Genomic DNA, 23,133 nt, shown 5'->3' with positions numbered 1-23,133 from the left:
ATTTGCCTGCATCTCTTTTTTTTCCTCTGTTTTATTAGTGATACTGCAAGTTCCTAATTACTATGCATATAATGCATTTTCATCTTATTTTAGGCACTGAATTGTACTTGGTTTCTCTTTAGTGTATTTAGGATCAGATTTATATGGATTTCATATAGTGTTGATGCTGCCTGAGGCTGCCACCAGCCAACACACCCAAGGTCTCAGCTGTCCGTTGCTGGGTAACACATACCCCCCCCCCCCCAAGTTTAGCAGCTAAAAACAACCACCATTTGATTATCTCTCACAGTTCCTGTGGGTCAGGATTTGGGAAGGGCTCATCTGGGCAGTTTAGGCTCAGCGTCTCTCAAGCAGTTAAGAGTCAGGTGGGAGCTAGAGCCAGAGCAGCTACAGGAAGGCTGGACTCCCCCTCCCTCTCTTCTTACCTCCCGCCCTCGCCCTCTCTCCATGTGGTCCTGACTGGGGCTTTCTTGCCTGTAGGGCTGCAGCACAAGCGAGCAGTACAGCTCTCAGGTGGAAGCCGCATCACCTGTTGTTACCTGGCCGCAGCAGTCACGCAGTATCACTTCTGCTGCATTCTTTTGATTACTATCATGTCACAAGTCCACCCAGATTCAAGGAGAGAGGAATTAGACCACCTCTTCATGGGGAAATGTCAGGGTTCTAGAAGAGTGTGTGGGATGGAAGATTTTGTCACAGTGCAGTGTTATTTCAAGGAGGATTTATTGACCTCACCTGTGTCTCCTGGGGTACTGGAAACAACCACATCAGACACACTGAACATAATTTCCCTGATTAATGCTTCCTTATTTCAGGTCCATTTGCAGTTATTAGCCTGATGATAGGCGGCGTGGCTGTTCGATTAGTACCAGATGATATAGTCATTCCAGGAGGAGTAAACGCAACCAACAGTACGGAGGCAAGAGATGCTTTGAGAGTGAAAGTCGCCATGTCTGTGACCTTACTTACAGGAATCATTCAGGTAAGACTCACAGATGTGGAAATGGGCTCTCATTTGCTCATTTAATAAATATTTGTTGAGCACACTTGGCTGGTCTGCATGGTGGATAGGGTCAACCAGCAAAACTCCAGAGCTCAGGGTTCATAGCTCAGGAACACCAGTCCCACTGCATGCCTTACTTAAATTGATACTGAATAGGAAGTAGCTAGCTTCAGTTGGATACTGTAGAGATTCCAAAAGCAAGACTAGTTTGAAGCTTGGGATGGGTTAGTAATGGGAAGAGGGCCTGGAAGGAGCAGGAAGTGACATGACTAAGCCTACCCCCACTTCTGAGGGACAGAGAGAGTACGGGGGTGCCCATTGCTCCGTGGGGCTCCAGGCCCTTCCAAACCTTCCGTTGTTTTATGCATAACCAGTGATTGATTTATTAGCTACTTACTTGCTGCAGGTGCAAGTTTGTAGTGTTAGGAAATGGTCCAGAAAGAACTTTTTAATGTTTTCTGTTGGTTTTAACTTCCTGACCTATCATGTGATTTATTTGTTTCTTTGTCATTAAAAAAAAAAAAGTTTTGCCTAGGTGTCTGTAGGTTTGGATTTGTGGCCATATATCTCACGGAGCCCCTGGTCCGTGGGTTTACCACTGCGGCAGCTGTGCATGTCTTCACCTCCATGTTAAAATACCTGTTTGGAGTTAAAACAAAGCGGTACAGTGGGATCTTTTCAGTGGTGTATGTAAGTAAGCAACTTCCTGACTTAACTGGTACTTGTTTTCCCTTCTTTATTTTTCCCCCTTCTCTTCAGTATCTCTTTTACCTGCAAGGCTCACTTTTCTTATTTCCAAGAATTTCAATAAAGTGGAGAAGATTTAGTTATTCTAAGGCTTTTCTGAGAAGAGCACTACAAGGAAAAGTAAACCTTAAAGTCTCATTTCTTTAATATATGATACTATCTACCTCACAAGGAATTTTTTGGTTAGGTCTTTTTAAAATATTTATTTATTCGGCTGTGCTGGGTCTTAGTTGCGGCATGCAGGATCTAGTTCCTTGACCAGGGATCCAACCCGGGCCCCCTGCATTGGGAGCACGGAGTCTTAACCACTGGACCACCAGGGAAGTCCCTGGTTAGGTCTTTATTTGGTTATTTCACCTTGACTCTAGTTAGCTAAAGAAACAGCTTTTTTCTTAAGACAAATTAGATTATCTTTGGGAACTAGCAAATAATTTAAAGGCATTATGGGATAATAGATCTCTCTCAAAAACTGCTTACTCAAGCAGGCAAAAAAATAAGTCTGTAAAGGATCTATTGTGTAACTATCACAATTAACCAGTTTAATAAAATAGACATAGATCCCTCTACCCAACTCAGAGAAAATATAAATTATTTGCAAGCACGTAGGTAACAATGGTAATAACTGATCACGTTGAGAGTGGTCACGTAAAACTGATCACAAATTCTAAAACTGCAGTGTTGTTTCACATGGTGCAGTAGATTAGCAATCAATAACTAAATATAGCTTTAAAACCCCCATACATTTGGAAACCAAAAACATATTTTTAAATAACCCATGGATAAAGAGGAAGTTATGAAAATTATTAAAACCAAATGACAGTGTAAGTACTACATACCAGAACTGAGATGCTGCTAAAGCTATCCTTGGAATGAGAGATCTGTAGCCTTTGGAGGTATTGATGTGTCAGACACTGTGTTAGGCAGAGCAGTGAGTTTATGGTCCAATGGGAAGACAAATAGTAAACTGCTAATCACATAAATATGTAATTAAGTACAAATTGTGTTAAGTGCTATGAAGAAAAAATCAGGCTGCTCTGAAAGTTGACTAGAGAGAGCTTTAGATTAGCGGTCTAGGAAAGTCGCTTTGAGGAAGTAACAGTTAAATTGAGTCCTTCATTGATTAGAATGGAGTCCAGCTGTGGGAGCATTCCCTAAATAACTAAATTATTCGTTTCCTGTAATAGCTGGTAACATGCTTCTTACTCTGAGAGTTCTCAAAATGCCTTGTCACAAAGGAAATAGAACAGACAAGCATATAGAGAATGCCTCCTAGGCATTGATAGGAAAAGTGTGTAGCCTGGCTCGGTGGTAACCTACTTTTCCAGGGTCCAGATAAGTACTGACTGCATTTGGGGTGCCGAGACTGCAGCCTTAGGTGAAAATTAAGCGGCTTTCTTCTCTAACTTTCCTGGGCTTCTTTCCAAGCTTCAGCCACTCTCTTCCCTTCAAAGCTCACCTGATTCGTCTTTCATCTGCTAACAGTGATTTCTCTCCCTCTTTCAGCTCCTAAAAGCTTTTGTATGTATTTACCTATGGATTTTTTTTGCTGATATTACCCCTAATCCTTTCCTAATGCTCAGGACTCAGCTTCAGGGTTACTTTTCTGAATTTTACAATTCTACATTGAGATGTTAGCGTAGCAAAGAACACTGTAATATAAGATTGTCAGGTAAGGATTACAACTACCAAGTTGTATGACTGGGTAAAATGACTCCTAATTGGTGAAAGCTGCAGAGAGAGAGACTTCAGCCTGAGAACCTTTAGCTAGAAATGTCCGCTAATGGGATGGCTGGTGTGAATTAGAGCACTAGACTGTCTCTGTCTATTCAGGGGCTCTTGCTTGATGTAACATCCAGTGTTCACTGTGTTACAGAGTACAGTTGCTGTGTTGCAGAATGTTAAAAACCTCAACGTGTGTTCCCTAGGCGTTGGGCTGATGGTGCTTGTTTGCTGCTGGGTGGCAAGGAGTTAATGAGAGATTTAAAGAGAAATTGCCAGCGCCCATCCCCTTAGAGTTTCTTTGCGGTAAGTCAGCTTTCCAGCAGCATACGCCTACCTATTTCTGTGCGGGGTTTAGAAGTGGACCCGGGAGGAGGAGACTTGACCTCTTTCCTCTCACTTCTGCCAAGAGAAGGTTGGAATTTGTCAAGGGGAACTTTTACAAGTACACTGACAGAAAAAGAAAAGCATTACGCAGAGTCATGGATGATTTTTAAAATATAGCTGACGTCTGTCCCATAAAAATGTGAATGTAAATTATCTTTGAGTGAAATTATGGAGATTTTTCTTTTTCAAAGTTTTTATTGTCTAATTGTTTATAATGAACATATAACTTTAATAACCTGAGAAAAGTAAGCTGTTTCCATTCTGAAAAGAGCAAATGACAAAGGTTCCCAAACTTTCTTGGTTCCTGGCACTCCTAGGCCAAAAGAAATGCCTAAGTAATAGTTCCATTTACTAAGTAGTAAGGTCCAAACAACTTCATACATATTTATGTCTAACAACTTAAGAGCTGTTTGTAAAAATAATGCACATAAAATATATTTTATGACATTCTTAAATCACCACAGTAATTTATTAATGAATGCGTGTGGCGGCTGGTGGGCACTTCACAATCCCTCAAACCTGGGAATCAGATGGACACCACTACCATCATTTCCTGTTCACTTTGATTTTTGCATGGTACCTGCTTTTTTATCACAGTGACCACTGAATGCCCAGCTTTGCAAACATGTGGTGTGACTGAAAGGAATGTAGTAGGAACTAATATCGAAACTGTGAACTACCTCAAACTAGAAGTTTGCATGGTGTCTGACACGTGTCACTGTTTTCCTTGAAAGTCATGTCCCACAGTGTCCTGGTGAGTTCTCCTTGGGAGCCTGGAGCACTTTGGTGTATGTTTTTTTTTTTGTTTTTTTAACATCTTTATTGGAGTATAATTGCTTTACAATGGTGTGTTAGTTTCTGCTTTATAACAAAGTGAATCAGTTATACATATACATATGTTCCCATATCTCTTCCCTCTTGCGTCTGGTGTATAGTTTGGGAGCCACAAGGAGAAGAAATAAAAAGTATAGGTGTCTGATCCAGAGCTAGCTAAAAGTTCCAACCACTGGCTCGTATAGCTCACAAAGAAGCCAGGCCCTTTGACGCTTTTCCTTGCTTTCATCTTGTCTATACCCGAATTGGACTGTCTCTCACTGTTTTAAGACCTGTTCTCTCATTGGGGTTGGGCCCAGAGTTCCTGTTTCCTCTTGGAGAACAGCAAGAGGTTCTCAGCTGCTTCGCATGGCAGTGGAGAAAGGCAAGCCCTAATCATGAAGTAAATGATGAAGACTGACTTTCCTGGCTTGGGATCCTACTTTTGTCCACTTTCCAGATTCCCTTTAAAGGTTCCTTCATGTTTTCCAGGGCAATGGTTCTCCAGAATTCTATCATTATAATTGTGGTTGAACCTGTTTTTTGTTTTTTGGGTTTTTTTTTTTAACTTCTTATCTGTATGCTCCTCAGAGCAAGGGAGAGGGAAGCTGTACTGGAAGACTTGGGACAGAATCTTCATGACTCTCTTTAAACATACAGTTCCTTTCTTATCATAAAATTGTTTGGGGTTCTGCATTCTGTTTCACAATGCATCTGTTTGTGTTGGTAGGAAAGCTTTGGTTTCAATTTATTTATCACTGCATAAAGGTGATGCTCCAGGAACTTGAGCCATGTGTATCCTGTGGATTTGAATTTTCTGGGCACTCCCCCAGTTTGCGATGCACAACGGATGTAATTAAGGGTGACAGACATTGCAACCAACAAAGAAGGGGCATTTCATCATAGCGGCCGGAAGCAGCCACGCCCTTGGTCTCTCGGACTGCTGTGTCTGATAACGAGCTTACCTTCTTCTTGGTTCCCTGCAGCAGCCCCCTGTGGTGGGGGTCTGGCTCCCTTCCCTGGCCAGCCCTATGCCTTCGCACCTGGATAACCCACTCAGAAAGTTCTACAAGCAGTGGTTCTTTGGGATGAAGAAAGTTGCTGTCTCTCCTTCCGTTATTTTTCTCTTCTTGTAGCTCACTAAGGCTCGTACTTTACACACAGACTGAATCTGTGCCCCGACAATCCAGGCAACCTTATGTACAAGGACACTCCGTGATGGGCGGTTTCACCCTGACCCTGACTTGGCAACAGACATGGGAGAAGATAGCCATGGGGTGCTGGTGGAGGCCTCTAACCACCTTGGTGCTGCTGTCCTGGAAACAAGAGTCCATAGGAAGATTGTGCAGTAGATCCAAACCTACATGTTATAATGATACACTGTCACTGTACCACCCTCACAATACATATTTCATGTCCTTTATTTGTGCCACCTTGGCCAGAGCCTCATTTTCCCTGCCCCAAAGGCAAAGCCAACTCCTGAAAGGTTTTATGGTTTCTTTGTTTGTAGCCAACTAGCCAAATGCCTCAGGATGGAACAGAACAAAGTAAAGAGAAAAGAATTCCAGGCCACAAGGAGACTGTAGAGTCCATTTTAATTTTGTGGAGAAGGGTCATTAGGAGAAGTTAGAATTGCTGGAAGCTAACTATAATTCTTTTTTTAAAAAACCGAGAAAGTGAGAATAGATTTGGCTTGGCTAACAAGTTCTTTGAAGCTTATTTTTGTGGTGTTTGAATGTTCATTTCTAAAGGTACGTTTGGTTTTGTGTCTGTTTCAGGTGGTTATGGGAACTGGCATTTCAGCTGGGTTTAGCCTGCATGAATCGTACAATGTGGATGTCGTTGGGACACTTCCTCTGGGGTAGGAAAATAGTTTCAAGTAACCGTGTGACTTGAATAATCAAGGGATCTATTATTGCTTCTAACTCCTGCTTTAGTATTACAATGAACAATCTTTTTTTTTTTCCTACATATCAAATAGCTGAGGGTTTGGGGGGGTTTGAGTTTGGTTTTTTTGGCTGTGTGTGTGTGGGGGGGTGGCTTATTGTGGTTAAGAAAAAAATAACATAAAACTTAACCATTTTAACCATTCATAAGTGTACAGTCCAGTAGCGTTAAGCGTATTCACGTTGTGAAACAGATCTCCAGAACTTTTTCATCTTGCAAATCTGAAACTATACCATTAAACAATAACTCTCCATTCTCCTTTCCCTCCATCCCCTACTTTCTCTCTATGAATCCGAGTACTCTAGTACTCCGAGTACTCTAGTACTCTTGCCTTCTCTGTGACTGGCTTATTTCATTTAGCATAATACCAACGTTCATCCATGTTGTAGCGTGTGACAGGATTTCCCTCCTCTTTAAAGCAGAATAAAATTCCACCTTATGTATATACCACATTTTGTCTATGCATTCATCTGTTGGTGGACATTTGGGTTGCTTCCACCTCTTAGCTATTGTGAATAACCCTGCTTTCAGTTCTTTTGGATATATACATAGACGTGGGACTGCTGGATGATATGGTAGTCTGCTTTAACTTTTTGAGGAACCTCCATAATGTTTTTGAAAGTGGTTGCACCATTTTACAGTCCTACCAACAAATGGTATGTGGGTTTTCGTTTTGTTCTGTTTCCTATTCAGCATTTATCGGTTTTTTAGATCTCTTCCTGGGTGGCTTTGGAGCTAAAAGCAAAACGGCCTAAATCTAGCCTGCCACTTAGTAGCTTTGTGACCTTGGGCAAGTCACTTATCCTCTCAAAGCCTCAGTTTCCTCCTCTGCTAGGTAAGCATGGTAATTGACGACTATCTCAAGAGCAGTTGTGAGAGTTACAGGAGAAAATGTGTCTAAAGCAGCCAGTGTAGCATTTGGCATGCACAGCGCACGTTCAAGACATGTTAATTGAAAGTTCTGTGGCTCATTATTTCAATCAGGTTTCTAGTTTTAAATCATATATTACTTCTTTGCTTCATCTGTTTTTCTTGTACCTAATTCTACATTTTAAAATTTTTACTATTATTTTTATATTTGAAGGAGAGAGAGTGACTGCGAGCCTCTCCTGGTCTCACTCTGTCCCTCTCTGATACTCTGGCTATCTCTGTACTGCTCTGCGTGTCTCTGTCTTTCTGTTCCTGGTACTGTCTCTTTCTTGCCACTCTGTTCTCTCTTTCCAAAAGAAGAGTTAGACATTTGCCCAGATGCTGGACATTGACAGGACCTGGTATATTCCATCAGGCCTTGCCCCTGGAACCACCTAAGAATCTCCAGGGAAGCACAGGCAGCAGGAGTTGCTTTTTAAGCCAAAGTTCAGAAGCCTGCATTCAACTTCAGCGAACTGCTGTCATAAACGTGTTACTTATGATTCAATGTAAAGGTATAACACAGTGATAACCCTTGTTTTTCTATTTGCACTTATAATTTTTTAGGTACTTTTATACCCACCATGTCAGTTGATGCTCACAATTACACTGTTGATATATGTTATCTTCATTTAGCAGAGAAGAAAGTTCATTTATTCCTATTTATTCAGCGTATGTTTATTGAGTGCCTGTTATGTGCCAGGGACACAGCAGTTAAAAACAAAAGTGAACATGCAAGCATAAAAGCCTTTGGTCTCATGGAACTTATATTCTACTAGGAGAGATAGACAATACATCAATAGTGAGACATGCTATGAAGACAAGGGAAGCCAGGTAAGAGATAGGAGGGGCTGGGGTTGCTGTTTTAGGTAGGGTATCAAGGAAGGTGACATTTGAGAGACGTGAGTGAAGTTTGGTATGTCCCAGCCTGGACCCAGAACTCAATCTTCTGATACCCAGTTGTGTGATCTTTCCATTACCTCACACCTGGCTCACTAACATAATTCGTCATGTGATAAACATGTGTCTTTGGATCCAGTAGATAACCCTATTCAATAACTAATCACAAATAGTCTACATGTGAATTTTCACGCTTAGATTTCTCCTTTTAAAAATTCACATGCCACCATCATTCCTACCTAATACCTTCCTTTCCCTATTGCATTATACCCAAATATGTTGCTTTCCCTCTACGTATGAGAGCTAAACTTTTTTTTGTTAATAAATTTATTTATTTAATTTATTTATTTTTGGCTGTGTTGGGTCTTCGTTGCTGCACACAGGCTTTCTCTAGTTGCGGCGAGCGGGGGCTACTTCTGCATTGCAGTGCACGGGCTACTCGTTGCAGTGGCTTCTCTTGTTGCGGAGCACGGGCTTCAGTAGTTGTGGCACGCAGGCTCTAGGAGAGCTAAACATTTTTTTAAAAACTAAGAACATTTTACCTTTTTGAAACTTGGCTTCCCAGAAACCTTATCTTTCTGGAACTTTGCCCAAAACCAGGCAGGCAACCAATAATGCCTCCCTGACTTCCTATCTGTATACAGTCATACTGCTTCAGTGATCTGTGAGTCTCACTGCCGAAGAACAGTGGCTTATAACAACGTCCGTTTATCTGCTCGCAGTTTGTCAGTGTAGGTGGGGCTCAGCTGAGTGGTTGTCTCCCTTGGGGTCTCTCAGGCAGCTGCAGACTCTGAAGGGGTGACCAGGGCTGGAGGATCCAAGAAGGCCTCGCTCACATGTCTGACAGCTCAGCTGCAGTGGCTGGAACAGCTGAGGGCTGGCTGGCATCTTCTCTCCATACGGGTCTCCAGCAGGGTAGCCAGGTTCTTCAGGTGTCAGCTCAGGGCAACAGGACAGAAAAGCAGAAGCTGCCAGGCTGCTTACAACGCTCATGCAACATCACTCCCACCACATTCTGTTGGCCAAAGCAAATCACGAGGCCAGCCCAGATTCAACCAGAGGGGAAACAGACCACATCTAGATAGGGGAGCAGCACACAGAAATATGCGAGGAATTGGTGGTGGTATTTGGAAACAAACTACCACACTTATCTGCACACACACACACACACACACACACACACACACACACACCCCGTAAATATATAATACAGTGTCCAGACAGTGACAGCTGACTGTTAGAGATCCCACTCACGGCAATATATCATGTTCCTTGGTTTACTTCTCTTCACTCATTGCAGCATACATTCTTTTCTCGTATTCTTATTCCTTAGACCCAAACCTGCTGCCAGGCCTTCTCTCCTAGTTAGTGTTTATGTAGCAAAGTGCAAGGAAAAGACAGTGAGTTCTATAGGCAGACCCCCTGCGTCTGATTCCCTGCTCCCTCTTCAGCAGATTACTTAACATCTGCAAGCATCCATTTATTCATGTATAAATTGGGGTAATAATGGCACCCATCTAAAAGGATTGTTGTGAGGGCAAATGAGATGACATATATCAAGCATGTAGCACATAATCTAGGCTTAACATATGTTAGGTTCCTTTGCTCCCCTCCCTTTCCCTTACCTCAGAACCTGAGACAGCCCCTTTGTCACTGTGATATGACACAGTATGAGAAATAGTGTGGAGAGACGGGTTCTTTGTGGTTTTTGTTGTACTAAATAGATGAGCTGTTTGACCTCGGACAAGTTACTTGACCTCACTATGCCTCATTTTCCTCATCTGTAAAATGGGGATTATAATGGTACCTAGCTCACAGTGCTGTTGGAGATAGATAAACACAGAACCTGGTACAAGAGGAAGCACCTAATGAACGACTGTGACAGTAATAATATTTTACATCAATTAATTGATATTGTTATTTAGCCCAGTGCCTTGAATTGGAGCAGGTGCCTTTGAAAACCTCTCTTACCCCTTCCCCCGTACCATTCTGGGGAACACCTATTCTGTTCTTTTAGGACAAAGGTTCCAAACTATAAGAATGGACCACAAAAATTAGGTTCCCCATTGGGGAGCTCCAGGAGCCACGCTTTTGGCCCCTCCAGATTCCTAAGATTCCCAGATGTGACCCAAGGAGTATAATCTGCTGCTGCTCATTTCCCACGTTAGACACTCACCTAAAGGGATCCAGGGAAGAAGCAGGGTCCTTACATCAAACAGCAAGGGAGAGCAGTGAGTACCTAGTGTTGCCTGGACAGTAGTAATTCTCTGATATGATAGCCCCTGTCCACCTCCCTCCTCACCTCAGTTTTTGGTTCGAATGTCTTGTGGCATCTGAGCGCTTCGCTGACCCTCTCCTCTACCTGCTCTGAGTCTTACTTACACCTGCCATACGGGCTGCCGTGAGGTATGAGGTTACTCCTTTTCTAAATAAAACGGCATTTGATCTCTGCTGATAACCCATTCAGGTAGAAAGCCGGCACTCTGGGGTTGGGGCCTGGAAAGAACTTGTGTGTCAAAGAGGGCCCTGCTTTTTGCCAAACAAGTACCCAAGTGTTGATCACCTCATCTGCAGATAATGCCCCCCTACAATGCTCCCCTCTAGCTGCATGTTTTTTTCCAGTGGTCACAATGCCCAGGTTAAAGTCAGCTTCACCTTTCAGGCTGCTACCTCCGGCCAATCCAGACACCAGCCTCTTCCACCTTGTGTACGTGGATGCCATTGCCATAGCCATCGTTGGATTTTCAGTGACCATCTCAATGGCCAAGACCTTGGCAAATAAGCATGGCTACCAGGTTGATGGCAATCAGGTAAAAATCATTAATTTCCTGTGGATGTTTCCTGGTGGCACAGTCATCTTGCTCTACTGTAGGAGACAAATAAACTGGATTTCTCCACCTTGGTAGAAAAAAAATTACTTTGGTGATGGATGTATTTGAGGCATGTGTTTATTCAACACTACAGTTTTTTCGTGGTTTGTGTGCCTTAAATCATCAGAACACTGAGGTACAGACTCCTACCTCACCTCCTCAGTAGGTGCAATCTCCACTCTGAGGTTGACAGTTTGCCATACTCCTCTAGGCGCTGTCCCTATTTTTAAAGCTCACAGCCTGAGAATCTAATGTTTTTCCAGAACCATTTTTACTCTACAGGAAAGCCTTCTCTTTGTTCACTGAACTTTGAGTTTATGATTCATCACTTAAACCCCACAATACATTCTTTGCTGCCTTCTTTTATAAGATAGCTACAGATAAAGTATTTAATCTGAATACCATGAGCCATTATTTGTTTCTAAGATAAATACCCAGTGTGTATTTATCTTAGAAATTCACACTGTGCATTTTTAAGAGGAGACTAGACGCTCCATATTCATACGAGACACAGTAATCCATCTAGGAAACCCGGAAGTTGCCCTGAGATCAGGACTCACTCACTGGTCCCAAGAGGACACTGGCATGGGTTCCTTGATGAGCAAGAGCCCAGGCATTTAAAAGATGCCAGCAGTCCTATTCACCAATAACTTTCTCTTAAACGACAAAAATATTTTGTCCGTTTTGCTGCAGTTTTCTTTAAAAACAAAAGCATTATTTGTGTAGAGTGTGTTTGGGAAAGAGGGGGCTAGGTGGTGAGCCCAACATTTATCTCCAACACAATAAAAATTCAAGGTGTTTTTCTTGAATTAATTCAAGAAATTAATGCATTAATTCCTGTTTTGAACTCATGTTAAACAAATTCTTGTATCTGGAAAGAGAATGAAGAGACAGCCTGTGCTGCTGAAAATGTGCATTAAATGGGCCATCATGCCTGGCTTCCTGAAAAATAACTGATCTCTTTTGTGCTTTGCTTCCACGTGGAAAAGGAGCTCATTGCCCTGGGACTGTGCAATTCCACTGGCTCACTCTTCCAGACTTTTGCAATTTCATGCTCCTTGTCTCGAAGCCTTGTCCAGGAGGGAACTGGAGGGAAGACACAGGTGCGTATGCAACTGGCCTCCAAGGTCTGGTGATTTGGGTGATAAACTTTAATCTGTTGATTGTATTCTGCCTGAAGATCCATGCTCCAGTGAGCTGTGTATGAATCAGAGAAAGGCATGATTGGTTGAAGCAAATCACAAGGAACTGAATCTACAGGAAAGGGGTATATTCGCCAGTCAAATCGAAAAATTAAACAACACTCCCTGCTACCAGTAAACCTCAAAGTTCAGACATAGGATGTTGTCATGAAAGCCTGAGAGTGAGTATGGGCAGGATGCCAGCACCATCCAATAGACCTTTCTGCTGTGATGGAAATGTTTGATATTTGTACTGTCTAGTGTGGCAGCCACTAGCCACATGTAGCTCTTGAGCACTTGAAATGTAGCTAGTGCAACCAAGACCTGAATTTTTAATTTTATTTGATTTTACTTTTTAAGATGTAAATAGCCACATGTGGCTAGTGACTACCACTTTGGATGGTAAAAGTCTTATCTGAACTCTTCTGGCCCCTGTGAGTCTGGGGTCAGCACCATACATCTCCTTTCCCCCACCCCTGGCACGGGCATTTCATTCAGGGTATTTAAATATTTCAGCTTCTGGTTTAAAGGCTATATGAGGAACCAAAACCTCAGAAAGGGAGTGGGAATGAGTTACAGGTTTATGTCATGGTATGGATGACTTATATGAAGCCATATCTTACCACAGTGATTATCAAAAGACTAAGACCAACCGATGCCCCGCCTCTTACTCAGGTCTCCTAAAAGCCCCTTCCACGTGTCTTCTCTCATTCAGCTTGCAGGTTGTTTGGCCTCATTAATGATTCTGCTGGTCATATTAGCCACTGGATTCCTCTTTGAATCATTACCCCAGGTATGTAGCTTAGACTTGGTGTGAGGTTTTCTCATGTATAGAGACTTTGCTATTTTATTTGTTTATATTTTTGTGGCTGTCTCATGGGTTTTTACTGTAACCCTAGTGAGGTGGTATGAGAAAGGGCCAAGGCTAGGTTCAATATCCTGTTCCGCAGCCTGCCAGCAACGGGGACCTAGGGAAAGCCATCTCAGCATCTTTGATTCTCAGTTTCTTTATCTGCAAAGTGGAGGTTTTGGCTTGGCTAATCTCCAAGGTCCTTCTCTCTTTGATCTTCTATGACCTTATACTCCCATTAAAAATTTGAGGTGGCCTACACTCATAAAACGTTTAGTTACTGGAACATTTAATCTAGTAGAGCTCAGGAATGCTATAGCATGGAGAAAATCATAATGCAGGAAGACCATGGGTAAGATAAGTCCTTGAGTACAGTTTAATTCTGAACCTCTTGACCACCATGCAGGTTTGCTACTAGGATATAAGCCTGGTTTTCAAGTCCCATTTTAGCTAACCAAGTCCTGAAAATCCAGGTGTTCTTGTCTCCACATGTACCATCACTGCCCTGTAGTAAGGGAGTGGGGAAAGGACGGTGGGAGGGCAGCCGCAGGACAGTGAAGGGCCAGCAGAGGGGGTCTCTGGACACAAGAGGAGAGGCACACATGAATGTGCTGTGTTTCAGGCTGTGCTGTCGGCCATTGTGATCGTCAACCTGAAAGGAATGTTTATGCAATTCTCAGATCTCCCCTTTTTCTGGAGAACCAGCAAGATAGAGCTGGTAAGTAACAAAGGTGATTGCTAGGTGAATATGTCATAGCAACAAATGTATTGTTGCTGATAAAAATGTGAGAAAGAGGGCTTCCCTGGTGGCGCAGTGGTTGAGAGTCTGCCTGCCAATGCAGGGGACACGGGTTCAAGCCCTGGTCTGGGAAGATCCCACGTGCCACGGAGCAGCTGGGCCCGTGAGCTACAAATACTGAGCTCTGCGCGTCTGGAGCCTGTGCTCCGCAGCAAGAGAGGCCGCGACAGTGAGAGGCCCGCGCACCGCGATGAAGAGTGGCCCCCGCTTGCCACAACTAGAGAAAGCCCTCGCACAGAAACGAAGACCCAACACAGCCAAAAATAAATAAATGAATAAATAAATTTATAAAAAAAAAATAAAAAAAAAATAAAAAAAAAAAAAATGTGAGAAAGATAAGTTACTGTGGCCAGTTATTATATGCAGTATCCAGTTAGGCAACAAGGCTAGGTACTCTGTGTGTGTGTGTGTGTGTGTGTGTGTGTGTGTGTGTGTGAGAGTGAGTGACTCTTAGGAAATTTTTCACAAGATTCTACCTGAAGCTTTCTGTCTTTTGTTTAGACCATCTGGCTTACCACTTTTGTTTCCTCCTTGTTCCTGGGATTGGACTATGGCTTGATTACTGCTGTGATCATCGCACTGATGACTGTGATTTACAGAACACAGAGGTGAGTGCACAGATTGGCATGGGTGTGCGTCCTGCCTGAGACTGCAACAGTGAGTTTAAATGTAGATCAAAGCTCGATCTGGTCAAAGTAAGCTCTTTGGTTACTTCTGGTCAGCATGAAATGGCACTGAGGACTCATGGGGCTTGTTGACTAAATAAACTGCCAAATGAAAAACTCAGTATGATTGTGCCAGATGCTCTACTCTTATCACAGTTTATAATTCCATCAGTGGTTTTCTTAAAAGAGCCTAGTTTGTCTCATGGTTCCTGCCATTCTGGCCCCTGTGGCACCCTGGCTTATTTACCCTCTTGTGAGGGTAAATGAACTGTGTGTTCTTGCAGTCTGCTTTGGCACCGGGTGCTGACATAGGTTTTGATAACATGGAGCAGACGCTGACACCAAGTTATCCAATGTGGGGCTTCAGCTGTTCCTTCCTCCACCCTGAAATATTATCACCTGTCATCTCTTCTCCTAGTACGAAGCTGAGTCCAATGGGGAAGGTATAAAATAACTTTAAAAAAATACTCTGTTCATGATAAATAAATAAATCACTATAAAGAAAAAAAGAAAGGAAACATTATGTTTTCAAATAGTCTGACTTTGGAGTCAGACAACCTTAGGTTCAAGTCCTGGCTGCACACTCTATATAAGCTCTGTGATTTTATGTGACCTGTTGGAGCCTCCGTCTCTGCCTCTATAAAATGAGACTATTACTTGCTGCCTCAAAGAGTCACAGTAAGGTTCAAATGAGAATAATGCACATGAAGAGCCTAGCACAGTGCCTGACACATCCTATGCATGCAACAAATTTAACACGGGAGGAATGAAAATGAGGTTAGTCTGTTTTTGCCTGTAGTTGCAAATCACACGATAGTTCTTAAAGTTTTGATTGTGGTATATTGAAGGGCTGCTAGATGGAAATGATGGGATGCTTCCCACTCTACAGCGTAGGAAATGAGCATTTTCCTCTTTAGAAACGACATAGAGGGAAATGTAAACATGTGGAATCTAAACTCAAAAGTTACACTGTTTTTAATAACAAACTCTACCCTGTCACCCACTTTTATGTTTTTGTTTGTTTGGTTTTGGTTTTTGGGGTTTTTTTTTTGTGGTACGCAGGCCTCTCACTGTTGTGGCCTCTCCTATTGCGGAGCACAGGCTCCGGACGCGCAGGCTCAGCGGCCATGGCTCACGGGCCCAGCCGCTCCGCGGCATGTGGGATCTTCCCGGACCGGGGCACAAACCCGTGTCCCCTGCATCGGCAGGCAGACTCTCAACCACCGCACCACCAGGGAAGCCCTCCCCCCCGTTTTTATACGAGCATTATTAGTGCATGCAAGAGTTCTTTATCTCAGAGCTTTAGTGAACATCATGGTTTAAAAATATCTATATCCTTTAACAAGCCATGGTATAGAATTGGAGATTTTTTTTTCACTTTTTGGTGTTTTTTTTTTTTACCCAAATAATAGTTTATGATTTCTTATCATAAATTTTAAAGTTAGGCAGGTTGTTTTTTAAATGCTCTGCTTATTTTTCTCCCCCAAATAATTAACTAAAGTTCATTTTTTTTTTTTTTTTTTTTTTTTTTTTTTTGCGTTACACGGGCCTCTCAATGTTGTGGCCTCTTCCGTTGCGGAGCACAGGCTCCGGACGCGCAGGCTCAGCGGCCATGGCTCACGGGCCTAGCCGCTCCGCGGCATGTGGGATCCTCCCGGACCGGGGCACGAACCCGTGTCCCCTGCATCGGCAGGCGGACTCTCAACCACTGCGCCACCAGGGAAGCCCTAAAGTTCATTTTTAATGTTCTGTCCCTGTTGGTGATTGTGCTGGGTCTTTGTAGGTTAGAGTTTAGGGAGCCAGTACCAAGGCTACATGTTTATTTTCAGCTGCTTCTTTCTCTGTAATTAGGGCATGCTGTCCAGAGAGGGCTAGTGCTTCACTGGCTTTGCTTGTCTTCCAAACACCCAGATTCCCTCAAAGCCCACATGGTCAAGGGACAATCAGTTCATCAACAAATAGTTCCTTATGCCTCCTCCATGCAGGCGCTGTGGGTGATGCTATAAATGTGACAGAAATTCAATTTTTGCCCCCAAGCGGGGGCAAAACATATTAAAATAATTATAATCTTATAATCTTAATTGGACAGTTTTTTTGGAGGGACTACTGGGTTCCCAGGGAGATACTAGACTCTAGGGATATTGCAGTAAATAAAACATAGTCCTTCCCTTCAAAAAGGCTGCACTCTTCCAAGTATGACAGATACGTAATGATAATGATGGTGCTAATCATGGTAATGAAGTAGTGGTGGCACTAAATTACTGTAATTAGTTATGTGCCTGGCTGTGTGCGAAGATCCACGCTTTATGTCATTCATCCTTCCAGCCCAAATGACTGTTAGCATCCCCGTTTCACAGATGGGGAAACTGAGGCCTAGGTCGATTGAGTAACTTCGATCACACGGCAACTGGTAGGCAATGATTCAAATACGAGTTTTTGTGAATCCAGAGGCTAACTCTTAATCAGCATTTTATAATCCATCTTCAAGAAATTGGAATACACAGTTGTAAGTGCTTCAGTTAAGTGTAAGCAAGGTACAAGTGATAAGAGATGGCCAAATAAAACCCCATCAGAGTTCATAAAGAGAGACTTTCTTGCTCCTGGGGTGATTAGGGAAGAAACAGGGAGTATTTAGACCTGAGGAAGTGGGATTCCAGAGCACTCCAACTGGTCAGGAAGGCCTTTTCCTCATCTGCCTGTTGAAATCCACGTAAGTTTAGACCCCGCTCACCCAGCCAGAGAGATCCCAGCTCCCCTGTGTGCCCACGGCAGCATTGTGGTCCTCCAGCACCTCACAAGTCTCCCAGTTACTTGTGTACTTGTGTGGTCCCCGTGTCCACCCCTCACTCACCTCCGCCCGCTGGCACTAGACTGCAACATGTGGACAACGTTTCGAGTCTCGTATGGAAGGTTTTCTCATAATTGGGAACTCAACTGAGAACCTTGCCTCTCATCTCCAGTGTCAGTCGTTGGTGTTATATTTGTCCACAGATGTCACTAGACTGTGAGCACCTTGGTTGTGTACACGAGGTTCCTAGAGCCCAGTACCAGCATATAGTGTGTGTTCTCTGAATGCTTGTTGAAGGAATCCACCTAGAAAAACCCCTGACATTTCTGCTGTAGATTCTGACTCACAAAGCACTTGCACATATGCGCTGAGAACACCAGAGCGTAGTAACGAGACCATGGAATGTCCATACAAGACCTTGAGCCATATTCTGACTCTGCCAAGCTCTCTGACCTTGAACAGCTCACCTAACCCCACTGGACTTCAATTTCTCTTCCACATGACGGCAGAAATAAGCCCAGTAGGATTTTTCATGGGCTATAATAAGGTAATATCAGGTGCTTAAGAAGTAGTACCTGTCATCATTTCAGTATCTAATTTGAGCCAGACTGTCCTATAAAAAGAATTCGGAATTTGTGCTTTTAAAAAATAATGTTTAAAATCTATTCACACCAGCCTTCAGAAAACTTTCTATGCTGATTTGAGATTTTTTTCTCCCCACACCTTCTGTTGACTAACCCCCCGCCCACTGCTCCATGAGTCAGAGACTCTTATTAGAGACAAAATGAAAATCCCCTCTCCTGCTTTAGAATTAAAACAGGAAGATAATTCTATCTACCCAGTAACATGAGATCGAGTTACACATGTCCCTGGCATGGTTTGAACTCTGCACAATTCATTTTTGCCCCCATCTTTAGATGCCTGAGTCTTTTGTCTTGATCTGGTTGTGTGTGTGCTATCTGGATGGTATGTACAGGTTGTGTGTGTAGTGTTATGTAGTGGGTATGTACGTGGTGTGCGTATGTGCTGTGTGTGGGGGCTCTGTGTGTTGTGAGGTGTATGTGTTGTGTGTGTATATAGCGTACGTCTTGGGGATGTGTGTGGGGTGTGTTAGCCTTGGAATGGCACTGGGAATGTGAATATATGTGGAGCCCTTCCGAAGAGGCACCATAAAAGGATCAAGTATCCCTGAAGTCACTAGCAAATCCAACGTGCAGAACCTCGTGTTTCCGTCAAGTCCTGCGCATCAGCACGTTGGTATTTTAACACGCTCCTTCTCTGTCTTCAGTCCGAGCTACATAGTCCTTGGGCAGCTTCCTGACACTGATGTGTACATTGACATAGACGCGTATGAGGAGGTAGGACCTTTTTCTATCATTTTAAATGGTTGTAAGCATGTGATGTGACTGGCCAACTAGATATTATTTTTACTTAGGACAAAGAGTGGGGTGGAGAGCAGGGAGGTGTGGTGGTCAAAGCGAAAAGCCTGAACTTCAGTGTACTATCTGGATTCAGTTTTACAGTTTATACTACACATCAGTTACACAACCTCCTAATATTTATTTTTCCTCCTTTTTTAATGAGGATAAATATATATTCTTGGACTTAAAGTATATGTTTACAAAATACTGAGGCTGTTTGCCAGGGTGGTCTGTATGGGCGTGATTTCCTTCTGATGAATTTAAACTGGTGGTAAAATACTAGTATTAGCAGTGTAGAATGTAGGTGGTGGGGCTATGGAATTTTCCCGCTTCATTTATTTTCCTGCTTCATTTTTTTTTTTTTTTTTTTTTAAATATTTATTTATTTATTTATGGCTATGTTGGGTCTTCGATTCTGTGCGTGGGCTTTCTCTAGTTGCAGGGAGCGGGAGCCGCTCTTCATCGCGGTGCGTGGGCCTCTCACTGTCGCGGCCTCTCTTGTTGTGGAGCACAAGCTCCAGATGCGCAGGCTCAGTAGTTGTGGCTCACGGGCCTAGCCGCTCCGCGGCACGCGGGATCTTCCCAGACCAGGACCCGAACCCGTGTCCCCTGCATCGGCAGGCAGACTCTCAACCACTGCGCCACCAGGGAAGCCCCATTTTTTTAATATATAAATATTTCTATTCTATTTTATTTATTTTTGGCCACATTGGGTCTTTGTTGGCAGTGCACGGGCTTCTCATTGTGGTAGCGTCTTGTTGCGGAGCACGGGCTCTAGGCTCATGGGCTTCAGTAGTTGTGGCTCACGGGTTCTAGAGCGCAGGCTCAGTAGTTGCGGTGCACGGGCTTAGTTGCTCTGCGGCATGTGGGATCTTCCCGGACCGAGACCCCAACCCATGTCCCCTGCATTGGCAGGCGGATTCTTAACCACTGCACCACCAGGGAAGCCCTCCTGCTTCTTTTTTTTTTTTTTTTTTTTTTTGTAGTACGCGGGCCTCTCACTGTTGTGGCCTCTCCCGCCGCCGAGCACAGGCTCCGGACGCGCAGGCTCAGCGGCCATGCCTCATGGGCCCAGCCGCTCTGCGGCATATGGGATCTTCCCGGACCGGGGCACGAACCCGTGTCCCCTGCATCGGCAGGCGGACTCTCCACCACTGCACCACCAGGGAAGCCCCATGAGGCTTCTTGATAAAATTTTCACTTGGGTCCATTTCACTCCTGCCTACGTTCTGTGAATCAACCAGTATCAGCCTCTGTTCATTTTATTTGGCTGCTTGTCACAGTCTGAGTGGCAGCTTCGCCTTTCCTACCCACTTCTTTTTTTTTTAATATTTCAGTTTCTTCTTTGTACTTTATGGTAAAAATGAAACAAAGAAAGACTTTTAAAAGAAATGAAAAGGTGTGCAATTTTTAAAGGCGTTCTGCTCAGCACGCAGTCCTCCAGAGCATGAGTAGGTCAGCTAGAGTGACCAATTATTTTATTTAAACACTGTCAGAGGTCCACTTAGCAACTTCTGTATTAATTTTCAAGTTAGAAGCGGGAGACCAATTGCTGTTTCGATTCTGAAAATATTTCCATATATTAAATTCACTAACATTTTATTTCCTCAGGTGAAAGAAGTTCCTGGAATAAAAAATATTCCAAATAAATGCCCCAATTTATTATGCAAATAGTGACTTATATAGCAGTGCATTAAAAAGAAAGGTGAGTCACAAGAAAACTAAGGTGATTATTTCTGAGGAGGGAAATCTGAGGATTGATAGGCATGGGGGGGTCACTTAAATGTCTTGGTATACCTTTTATACTACTTGTTTTTCTCTGCCTCTATTTTTTTAATTGTGGTATAATATACATAACTTAAAATTTATCTTTTTTGTTTTATTTCTCTTACATAACTTAAAAATTTATCATTTTAACCATTTGGAACTATACAAGTCAGTGGATGGAATTAAGTACATTCGCATTGTTGTGTAACCAACACCGCTATTCATTCTCTTTTATCATATGCATGTATTACCTTTTCAAAAATATATTTTTTTAAAGAAGCGAAAAACTAATTTTAAGTTTCTTATTCTTGGGTTCCTTTGATCATGATTAGGACTCCACCCCACACTCTCCAGCAAGGAGGAAAACCTTCCAGTCAATCCACAGAGTCTCTGAGAGATCTAAGTTTGAAAAATACTACTTTAAAATTCTCTTTTATATTTAGCTTCTGGTTGTCTTGAATCAAGACCAAGAATAAGAAAAGTTACTACTGTTCTTTTAACGAGGGATAACCCAGTTCAGGGCATCTGAGGGAAAGGTAGAGCAAGGGTTACGGTGATAATTTGGCATAGAAAACAGTCAGATGGAGAGATTTGAAGATTAATTGCTTTGGGTGGGTTCCTGGGAGCCAAGAAGTTATTTTTGCATATATTGCCCTTCTGTAAAGACTGGAGTGAACCCAGCCTTCATAATGGGAGCAAGAAGAAAGGCCATGAAGAAGTATGCTAAGGAAGTTGGAAATGCCAACATGGCCAATGCAACCGTCGTCAAAGTGGTGAGTGATCCCTTCATTGTAACTTTCCCTTGTCTCTTGATCTGCAGTGCCCCCCACCTTTATTCATGATTGAAGGTTTTTTTTGTTTGTTTTTGTTTGTTTGTTTTTTGCGGTACGCGGGCCTCTCGCTGTTGTGGCCTCTCCCGTTGCGGAGCACAGGCTCCGGACGCACAGGCCCAGCGGCCATGGCTCACGGGCCCAGCCGCTCCGCGGCATGTGGGATCTTCCCGGACCGGTGCACGAACCCGTGTCCCCCTGCATGGGCAGGGCGGACTCCCAACCACTGCGCCACCAGGGAAGCCCCATGACTGAAGTTTTAACACAGCATCAAGTCCCTAAAGTAGGAAAGCTTAGAAACAAGCTAAGTATCCTTTGTATATTAAAGATACATGGTAAGGTCAGTTATGAGAATTGCTTCTGAAATAAGTAGTGATAGAGCCCAGGAAAACATGGTTTTGAAAATAGAAATCACACAGTACCCTTAATAAATGTTTACCGTTTATTACGTTGTCAGAGATTCATTCAGCTGATAGTAAAAAAAAAAAACCTCAAGACTGGTTTTTGTCTGTGGTCTGTGGTCTGTCATGTTGAAGTTAATGGGACTATTTTAGAAGTTAGGGAAAGATGTATATGATGACTAAAGAGAGTGGATTTCATTGGACAAAAGAAAAAGAGGAGGAAGAAAAAAAGAAACAGCTAAAACTGAATATTGTGTATATATCCTTTTTTGTCATATTACAGGGCTAGGATATAGCAAATATTTTGGAAATGGTCTGGTATAGTCAGAAACTTGAGCATATGAGGACTAATTTTTCCCTCATAAATCTTTCTCAGAACCGAAATATGAGTTGTTCATAGCACTCTGGTTTGGTTTGATTTTTAACACAGGATGCAGAAGTAGATGGAGAAGATGGCACCAAGCCTGAGGAAGAGGAGGATGAAATAAAATATCCCCCAATAGTCACCAAGAGCACACTTCCTGAGGAACTGCAAAGATTTATGCCCCCAGGGGATAACGTGCACACCATCATTCTGGATTTTACGCAAGTCAATTTTATGGATTCCGTTGGTGTAAAAACTCTGGCAGGGGTAAGCATCATCTTTAACAAGTCTTTTAGTATCTCTGTGCCCAGTATCACCATCATTAAAATCAGAGAATTGAACTAGGGTCCTTTTTCAACTCTCAGAATTTTGTTGTTGTTTTTGTTTTTCAACTTTTGATTGTGGAATATATTGAAAATATACAAAATAAAGAGCAGAGTGTAATGAACCCCCATGTAACTATCACTCAGATTCAACTATTATCAGTTCATGGTCAATTTTGTTTCATTTATCCCCACGCCCATTTTCCCCTTCTCTTATTTTGAAGCACATCCCACTCATCATATAATCTGTAAATATTACAGTATATACCTCTTCGAGAAGATTCTTTTAAAAACCATTACCATAATACCTTTATTACACTTGAATAAAATTTGACAAGAATTCTTTGATGTTCCAAATTATCACTGTTGATATAAAAATCAAACAAAATACAGATTTTTAAATGATTAGTTCAAAATGCATAATTATTGAAGTGGAGTAGCTCAAGTGA

General features: G+C 42.7%; 1 protein-coding gene across 1 annotated transcript in view; it reads left to right on the top strand.

The window, feature by feature from the left end:
- Positions 1-23,133, top strand: part of SLC26A5 (solute carrier family 26 member 5) — a 55,807-nt gene that overhangs the window by 27,804 nt on the left and 4,870 nt on the right. The window contains 16 exon segments of the mRNA XM_032644084.1: positions 816-982; positions 1,529-1,693; positions 3,624-3,693; positions 3,696-3,716; positions 3,719-3,768; positions 6,442-6,530; positions 11,088-11,235; positions 12,285-12,398; positions 13,192-13,269; positions 13,949-14,044; positions 14,627-14,733; positions 18,867-18,936; positions 20,611-20,631; positions 20,633-20,704; positions 21,432-21,539; positions 22,428-22,628. Of these exon segments, the coding sequence (XP_032499975.1) occupies positions 816-982; positions 1,529-1,693; positions 3,624-3,693; positions 3,696-3,716; positions 3,719-3,768; positions 6,442-6,530; positions 11,088-11,235; positions 12,285-12,398; positions 13,192-13,269; positions 13,949-14,044; positions 14,627-14,733; positions 18,867-18,936; positions 20,611-20,631; positions 20,633-20,704; positions 21,432-21,539; positions 22,428-22,628 (1,577 nt within the window).

This window comes from Phocoena sinus, chromosome 9 (genome assembly GCF_008692025.1).
Source record: "Phocoena sinus isolate mPhoSin1 chromosome 9, mPhoSin1.pri, whole genome shotgun sequence".
NCBI classification, from domain to species: domain Eukaryota; kingdom Metazoa; phylum Chordata; class Mammalia; order Artiodactyla; family Phocoenidae; genus Phocoena; species Phocoena sinus.
Note: the sequence above shows the minus strand (reverse complement) of the source record. Positions and strands in the feature narration are given on the sequence as shown.